The sequence below is a fragment of the Perca fluviatilis genome, chromosome 1 (genome assembly GCF_010015445.1).
Source record: "Perca fluviatilis chromosome 1, GENO_Pfluv_1.0, whole genome shotgun sequence".
NCBI classification, from domain to species: domain Eukaryota; kingdom Metazoa; phylum Chordata; class Actinopteri; order Perciformes; family Percidae; genus Perca; species Perca fluviatilis.
In genome coordinates this window covers 24,091,419-24,100,467 of record NC_053112.1, presented here as the reverse complement: position 1 = coordinate 24,100,467, position 9,049 = coordinate 24,091,419, and the positions used below count along the sequence as shown (strand labels likewise).

Below are 9,049 nucleotides of genomic sequence, written 5' to 3'. Positions count from 1 at the left end.
TTACAATATTGAATTATATTACTTTTAACAGTACCATATAAAGCACAGGAAAAGCTAATCCCAAAGGATTTGTCTCTGTCCCTCGGTGTAGCTTTTTATATGTCACAGGCAAATTCATGCAGCATCTGCAGGCACAGCGGTGCCACTGCAACTTAATTCTGGCACACAGAGTGTGATCAACTGGAACCACAGCTGCCGGACGCAAAAGAGTGTGACAGACCGATAGATGACTCTGTCTGAACTCGGATTGTACTATTATTATTTCAGCATATTCAGACCACAGTGCAGTTATTGTTGACAATGATGATGATCATTATGACTAAAACGAAAACAAATCACAATGATGATGATAATGATGAAGGTGATGACAGATCTTTTTTTTCTTTCTTTCCCAGGACCTTGAAGGTCACGTAACTGTAAAGCCTTTATAATGTTAGTGTTTCAGTCTGTCTAAGAAGGAAATGACTGATGGAATGTAAAAGAGGTGCTGACCCTGAGGTTGAGAGAGAGAGAGATAAAGAGAGAGAGTGAAAGATAAATTTAGGAAGGAAGTTTGGGAGCTCTTGGAGAGGAAAGTTACCATGATGACGTGACATAGATCAGTGACACAGGTGTGCTCTGATGTCATAACAGAAAAGCCCCGGCCCAAAATCTCTCTCGAGTCTAATGAATAGAGATCTTTTGTGTTTGTACCATGCTGTTAACACACACACACACACACACACACACACACACACACACACACCAAGATTAACCAGGATAAGACAATCAACTATAATAAAAGAAAAGCTCTATTCAGGAATAGTTGCTCCTCATCTCTCATTTGTATTTCATCTCTGCTCACCTCCTTTATTAAATTAATTTGTCTCAAATAATCCAGAATAAAAGAACATGTGTTTTTATAATGCTGCTACAAAGACACATTATACGATCTTCATAAGATTCAAATCGAACAATCAAGATCTAAAAATTACCATTAATAGCAGACTGTTTAAGATATTTATCTACTGATTCCCCAAGGGCCTCTTTGGCATTGTCTATGTATGAACATCCACCATATGTGTATGTGTGTATGAAGAAGCATGTGCTTGTGTGTACAGTACACTATTGTCTATTTATTATATTGATATTTTCTTGGAAACAGTCAAGATGCCTTCAAAGTCTAGGACTGACCAGTCTAGTGTGTGTGTGTGTGTGTGTGTTGGTATTGGTGGTGGAGGGGGAGGAGGGGTGGTGGAGGTTCCTTATCTACAGGCCACAGGCAGCTTTGAGGCTCTTATCAGGAGCCACCATATTGTACTAGCACATCCTCTTGTCCAGCAGGGAGCGGAAAACTCTCCTTGCAACATGGCTCCCTCTCTCCCCCTTGTCTCTCTTTCTCTCTCTCTCTCTCTCTCACTCTCTCTCTACCACCTCACACTTGCCAGTACCAGAGTTCTCCGCCTGGCAACCAGCTAGAGCATTGTGTCTTCTTGGCGAAGAGAGTTGGAGAAAGAAGGATAGACAGGACAGTGAAGGAGAGAGAGAGAGAGAGAGAGAGAGAGAGAGAGAGAGAGAGAGAGAGAGAGAGGTGAGAATGACATATGGACAGGGGGCGGCATGCTTTGAGTGTGTCTTCGTTCAAAGGAGCAACTTCACGATGAAAAACAAATACGTACATTTGGACGGTCTAATTCTGACTTCATCTGTTAGTGAATATTTGGGACTTTTATAAATATATGTAATTATTAGCTTTTAAAGGGATTCACAGAATACGAGAAGTGTTTTGAGCGGTGTCAGACAGTTTTGACCTTAGACATTGACAGACAGACAGTGACAGGCTGCTGGAGGAGAAGGAGGAGGAGGAGGAGGAGGAGGAGGGCGTTAAACACTGAGGAGATACAACATGTGCGTTTACAGATCACTTGAACGGATTTTGCATGACAGACAGACGAGCCACACTGGATATCATAATGTATCTGTAAGTACTTATGTTTATTTTATTTGTATGCGGCCTGTAGTGCATGAATGGTTTGCAGCCTCAACAATTCTAAAAAAATATGTATGTATAAATATATAATATAAATAATAACAAAATAGCATCTGTTTGGAGTTTGTCATATGTGACACGTCATACTTTAGTAAAAAAAAAAATGGAAAACTGATAATAAAATGGTTATCTAGTGGTAAATAGATGAAGATAAAAAAATAATATCCCACCACGTCAGATGCTTTTTAGATGGCCATTTACTGTATTAACTTACAAATAGTTTTCTTAAAAGCTGATATATATATATATATATATATATATATATATATATATATATATATATATATATATATATATATATATATATATATATATATATATATATAAGACAGGCAAAGGGGAGAGAGAGAGGGGGAATGACATGCAGGTCAACAAGGACTGAGGCTTGCACATGGGGTGCACACTCTACAAGGTGAGCTATCCAGGCGCCCCTATATATATATATATATATATATATCTTAACCAGTCTACGGGTTACAGTAAATATACAATATATTGTGCATTTGGCTTAAACAATAGTATAAGGCAATAACATATAAATTGATTAAACAGAAAGAAAACACAAATATTGGACATATATAAAAATCTAGTGCAATGAAATATTGGTAGCATAAAGGTTTATTATTAACTTGTGCAGAAATGTGCCAGAGGCAATACAGACTTGACCAAAAGTCAAATACTATATTATCTATGCTTCAACGAAGTATAAGAGTAGTGATAGTCGCTTTGTTTCTTGGCCACAACAGCAAAATTAATTATTTAAAAAAAAACGTGCAAATCATTATGCCTTCAGCAAAAATAGCCATGTAAAGCTGAGGTCTTTTAAATATTCATCTGTAACTTTCTGTCTGTGTTGCTTCTCTATGCATTATATTTATATGAAAGTAAATACAACACTGCTGCAAAATGAAATGTTAAAAAACTACCTGCAAGTGTTGTCCGCACATTATTGTGAAAGAGGGAACTGACCAAAATAAAGTCATGACCACTAGAAAAGACAAAACAGGAACACTTGCGATTGCAAAACCTGAGAAATCATAAGAGTGTAACGCATGGCAGAGCAGAGTAAAACCAAACGTCTCCTTCCTTGAAGAAATAGAGAACAGTGAATTAACTTGATATCCAGCATTTTAACATCACCTCAGTAGTATGTGATGAATCTGTAAATTATGAATCAAATTCAGATTTTAAACTGTAGACCAGCTTCCACTGAGGGAACCAACAACTACTCCTTACATTTTAGTACAAGCTCCTGTGGTGCTTATCTGCAAATTATTACCTTTTAGAAAATTTTCATATCTATATATACACCAAATATATATCCTGAGTGTGTTTTTTATTTTGTTCAACAGACTCTTTTGATATCAATCCAATCTTCAGGGGTCTGGGACGTTTTGAATGCTTAAACGGATTTTGACTCACATCCTCAAAATACACACAGACAGACAGAGAGACGGACAGACTCATAAAGAACAGCCACTAGAGACTTTTTCATAACCTAGAATCTGCTGCTCAGGATGTACTGTGGGAGAAATCCACTCCAGATCAGACCGCAACAACCACCCTGGCTCCACGCTGCACCCATAGACGATACCACAGGAGGGCTACTCCATTAAAGACTGCAAGGACTGAACATTTGTTTCATTGGCACCCCTCTGTAATGTTGAAGTGAGGGAATGAATACAGGCTCACGTTTACTCACACTCACAGCCAGCAGAGGCGGGAATGATGGGTAATAAGGCTGGATCAGAGGACAGCTATAGCTCAATCCGAGGCAAATGTAATCTGAACTGACAGATAGAAGATACACATGCTGACCCTGACAAAGATAAGAACAACTGATGGGTTGCAGGTTGGCCAGAGGAAAATACACATTTCAAGTGAGGTAGAGCAGCAAACTATTGCATAATTTGCAAGAAAGCAGAACAAATGAAGAGGAAATAAAGACGTATAAGTAAAAGACACATACACTTGGTTAGAAGAGGTTTAAAGGGCTCTGTAGGACAAGCTGCAGGTGGTACACATGAATATGTTACTTATTCTCACACATATATATAGATATATATAGACACACTGACACACTCTCACCGCACACACTGAGCAGCCGGGAGGAACAGAATTTTGAGTCTTTCCTACCATGATGGAGAAGCTAAACACCACCGGCCAACCTACCTCACCCCCCAACCTACCTCCGCTTCTTTTTTTTCCTCCTCCTCCTCCCTCCTCCTCCTCCTCCTCCTCCTCCTCCTCCTCTTCCTCCCCATCCTGTGCCTCCGTAGAGCAGCACAGTCCACTCCAAAACAGGCCTTTAGCATCCTCGTACACTATCAGCAGCCCGTGTCCTGCTAACAAGACAGGGCACAAGGGACACACGAATGTCCCCTCTGTTGACTCGATTCAGTCCCCCATTGCCACGGCGACGGCGTTAACCAGTCACAACGTAGGGACAGCTACTGCACCTGAGCCCATCGTCATGGAGACCGAGGAGGAGGAGGAGGAAGAAGAGGAGGAGAAGCGAGGAGGACCAAAGTGCACCACAGCCCCTTCTGCTTCTGCCAAGGGGTCCCCAACTCTTTCCTCTCCACCTCCACTCCTCCCAGCGCCAGCCAAGACCTCCATGTCCACTTTACCACCACCAACCTCCACCAGATCCTTCCCTTTGTCTTTATCATCCTCTCCTCTTCCTCCACACATTCCAGTCATCAGCCTCGGTCACAGCAAACCCCCTCTCCCGCTCCCTAATACCCCTTTGACTGCCCTCCACCCAATTCCCAGTCTCCTACATGGGCCCCATGGGGACCTTCGCCGCAGTCAGCTGGCCTGTTTGCCTGTGGCCAGCCCTGGAGCTTCTGGGGGCCATTCAGCTCCCTCCCCAGGACCCCTGTTGCCTCAGCAGTACCTGTCTGCACACCCCTTCTTCACCAGGTGAGATCTGGCTTATATAGACCCTCTTCAGTGAGTGCTAAGCAGAGTGATTTCCTCCTTTCTCACATTGTTTCAGCTGAATCATTTTTGGGTCCTAAAGAAGCAAATATTTCTATTCCACAAGAAAAAAAAGGATGGTGAAAAGTGAAGCAAGGTGAAATCAATGTACTTTTGTGTTTTTACATCTTTCTTATTGGTTCATAATCATGAACTACTATGAATAATCATAATGCTACTTCTCAATCTTGCAACCCCTTTGAGGGGTCCCGACTAGGGCTGAACGATTAATCGCATTTGCAATAATATTGCGATATGTTAAAACACGATTTCCTAATCGCAAAGGCTGCGATTTGGTCACATGACTCGAGAGAGCAAAGCAGTCTGCACTCTGCAGAGAAAGCATCAACTTGGCACACTAACGCTATGCTGTACCTTGACCTGTTGTACATTTAACTTTGAGTTACCTAAATATTTTAAGATATAATATAATATATAATATAAGAGGTACAGGCAGATATTTCTCTTCTTTTGTTTTCTGCATTTTTGTTTTGTTACTGACTGGAGATCAGTAATATATACTAGGCTATATTTTTACTTAATTAACTGTCTAGTGAAGTTCAAAGACAGCGTTTAAAAAGTGTAATCCACATGTTTACATATGTTTATTACAGTAAATAATAATCTAAATACTGTAAAGCCACATATTTGTTTTTATATTTCTGAATCTGCACTTTAGTTTGTGTTATTTGTTTCTGACTTTCATATGAATGTTTCCACCAGGCTTGGTCAGTGCTCAATATACTACTGTGATTGAAGTAGTTAAATAAAAGATGTCATTCATATAAATTCATGCATCACCTAATTTCATCATCACATACAGACCTGGCCTCCAGGAAAGAACAGTTTGTTTAATCTATCTAATCATGTGTTGTTCATACTATACAATGATTTATTGCTTGTCTTTGTTGAATAATACAGAAGACAAAAAGCTTAAAAAAGAATCGCATATTAAATCGCAATATTAGTGAAAAAAAATCGCAATTACATTATTTTCCAAAATCCTTAGTCCCGACCCCAAGGTTGGGAACCACAACATTAGCAGACAGCACTGACAGTGTTATCTGACGTATGAGCTATGGATTAAATAATCTTGTTGGTGGAATAGCAGTTTCATGACTAGTTAAACAATTCTGGAGTTTGCATTTTATGCTGTAAGAAAATCTGAATTATGGAAAAACTTCAGCTCTCTATGGAACATAATAAAATAGTATATCAAATATAAGACATGCCACGTGCTCATGCACCTCCTTTTCAGCAGGAATGCAAACAGATGTGGAACTCTTAACCATAAAATAAAAAACGCTTTCCTGTGATGTTACTAGTGATGATGATGCCACCTCGTTGGTAGCAATTTTCTGTTTCATATGAAACCTTAACTGCTGCGATTTCACGACTTCCCATTGAGATTAATTGTGGCTATGCTGCACGGTTATGTGAAATTGACAGCAGGATGTGTGCTGTTATGAAGGGACCTCACATTTCTCACGCTACATTTTCTCATCAGGACATTTGGGCACTAAATACAAGTTGCATCATGAATTGTTTTTTTATTGTGTGCAACCAATAACCTGAAGATATTACTTTCCAAACTAAACATCTACTTTTAATTGCAACTAAATTTAGTCGTTGAACTGACAAAAGACAACAAAACAGATCTCTTAAAGCTTTTTTGGGGCTCGTAGAGTTGGCAACTCATAGCTTACTCTCACGACGAAAGGCATTCCTTTGCAGATATTATCAGAGCCCTCCTAGTGTTCATCTATTCTCTACACCAAAAAAGACTTTCCTCACAGTTTCTTTCTGTAACAAAGGAGCATCATCTATGTAAAAAGTAGGACTTTTTTCTACATCTAAGGTTTTACCATCTGTCATGGAGGTCTGGGAATAAGATTCCCTCCTCACTTCTCTCTGGTCTGTTTGTAGCAGGAAGCATTGATCTATTCCATCCCCCTGAAGTAGAATCAGTTTAACCAGACTTAATGAGACTGGGCTAAAACTCTGCATGCACACTCAATCAACGCCACAAACCTAATCACATCGCAGTTAATGGCTTCCACCATATTCTTGATTTCTCCAACCATTCTACCTTTTTTCTATTTACAAGAAGAGATTCTTTTTTTTATATATTTAGCTGCACTTGATCGCAAATGCAGTTACAAAAATGTCACATTTTGCTGTTTTTATCTATAGTTCTTACCTGGGTCCTTCAGGAGGAAACTATGGTGTCATCAACAGCAGCCGGATCAAGAGAAGACCCTCATCGCACTTTGAGATGGAGATCAATGATTGTGAGTTTCTGTGTGACCAAATAAAGAATGAGACATCAATATTGATACAGCCATAATTACTGTATGTGAATGTTTGCATGTTTGAAATTGTACTGATGATGGAAATGCTGCACTGATCCTGGAGAAGGTTAATTTTGAATGTATGATGTTTAAAAAAAAAATAAGGTTGCAGATAATCTGTATTTTCCTTATGGTCAGCAAGTTCTATGAAAAAAAACAACAGCAATGATGTGTCAGTCCATCTCTCAATACATTTCTACTTCCTTAACTTGTGTGTGGCTTTCAGCCCCAAGCACTGTTGTTCTTATTGAAGACATAAATGTTTTAAAAAATGGGTCATGGATACATGTTTAGATTTTTTTTGAAAAGTTAAATAATTCCCTATAGCAGGGCACTGTAGTTTAAGTAAATGTTATTCAAACAGGAGTAAATAGTGCATTTGTTGTAGGACTATTTTCAGCGGTGGATTAATACACGTGGTGCTCAAGTGAGTATTTACAGCAGCAAGGCGGTATATGCGGAATTTACTCAAAATAAACTTAAGTGCAGATGTTCTGACTCAGGACTGAAGATGTCCCAGTGCAACAGTGTTGTTTTAATAGTTTTTGAACAACAGAGTTCTATGTCACAGATGAATAAGACATATCAGGCACTGGCTACACAACACATTACGATAGTAGGATCATTCCATTGTTGGTTTTTTATGGTATTTGTTGACTAATATAATATATATTAACTTCTTTTTATGTCCTTTAAGGCCCTGCACACTCAGACAGTGATTATGTGTGTCTAACAGGCCCTCCTCAGAAACTCGCTCGCCGTGTCTTCACCAACAGCCGCGAGCGCTGGCGACAGCAGAACGTAAACGGGGCTTTCTCTGAGCTGAGAAAACTCATTCCCACACACCCACCAGACAAGAAGCTCAGCAAGAATGAAATCCTCCGTCTGGCTGTAAAGTACATCAACTTCTTGGTCACTCTGCTCAATGACCAGGCACAGGACAAGAACAAGGACTCAGCTGAGGACGAGCGCAGCACCACTGGGTTGGACAGTAATAAACAGAACCGTATTTTTCAGTGCAACACTCCTTCTCCGTCCCACGCCACCCCGCCATCCTCAGCACGTCCCACCACAGTCCACAGAAACTCAACTGACTCAGTCATTGCTCTGGCTGACTCCCCAGCAACATCCAGTTGCTATGGTGACACAGACAGTGAGGAAAGCTTTGGGGCTAAGACCTCTTTGGTGACACAGGGCATTCTGGGGAAGGTCAAAGGTCAGATACGGATGGTGGCAGCCACAAATGATGAGCGGTGACACCAAAAGATGACAAACAAAGAGGTGTAAATGTCACACTGACAAGACAGGACACAATCACTGCCAGATTCCAAAAAGGGTTTGTGGAGCCAGTATGATTCTCATTTCAACTCCCAAGTAGTGAAATGGAATTTTGGAGAATTTTTGTAGTTTTAACTATCTCTGTCTTTTGCAGTGATGTGTAAACAAAAATTCTACGTGTTAATAATAAAAATCTAATAATCTCTTCTCAGTCAAGATATTCAGGATTTTGAATTCCTCCTCTGTAGACTCATAAAATGGTAAATCTCTCACAAGAGTGTTAAAAACCAGATTTTTTGTTCCAGCCTCAGAAATGTACAATTAAATAATCTGCATTGCCCCAGTACAATTATTAAAAGTATATAAATACTCTATTGTGCCTGCAAAGAAGAGCATGTTTTGCAATCAT

The 9,049-nt window shown here is 39.8% G+C and overlaps 1 protein-coding gene and 1 long non-coding RNA gene across 3 annotated transcripts; both read left to right on the top strand.

Moving 5' to 3' along the window:
• The first annotated feature begins 1,374 nt into the window (after nucleotides 1-1,374).
• On the top strand, nucleotides 1,375-3,776 carry LOC120567450. Its single transcript, XR_005640574.1, has 2 exons — nucleotides 1,375-1,960; nucleotides 3,382-3,776. It is a non-coding gene; the product is annotated as an uncharacterized LOC120567450 (long non-coding RNA).
• Nucleotides 3,777-4,244: 468 nt separating this feature from the next.
• Nucleotides 4,245-8,801, top strand: lyl1 (LYL1 basic helix-loop-helix family member). 2 transcript variants are annotated; one of them, XM_039814416.1, is made up of 3 exons: nucleotides 4,245-4,954; nucleotides 7,205-7,302; nucleotides 8,099-8,801. In XM_039814416.1, exons 1-3 carry the CDS (start codon nucleotides 4,503-4,505, stop codon nucleotides 8,617-8,619), a joined length of 1,071 nt encoding a protein of 356 aa, XP_039670350.1. In that variant the 5' UTR covers nucleotides 4,245-4,502; the 3' UTR covers nucleotides 8,620-8,801. The 2 variants fall into 2 exon arrangements, with proteins under 2 accessions (XP_039670350.1, XP_039670343.1); XM_039814409.1 differs by having other exon boundaries at nucleotides 8,060-8,801.
• Nucleotides 8,802-9,049: the final 248 nt, after the last annotated feature.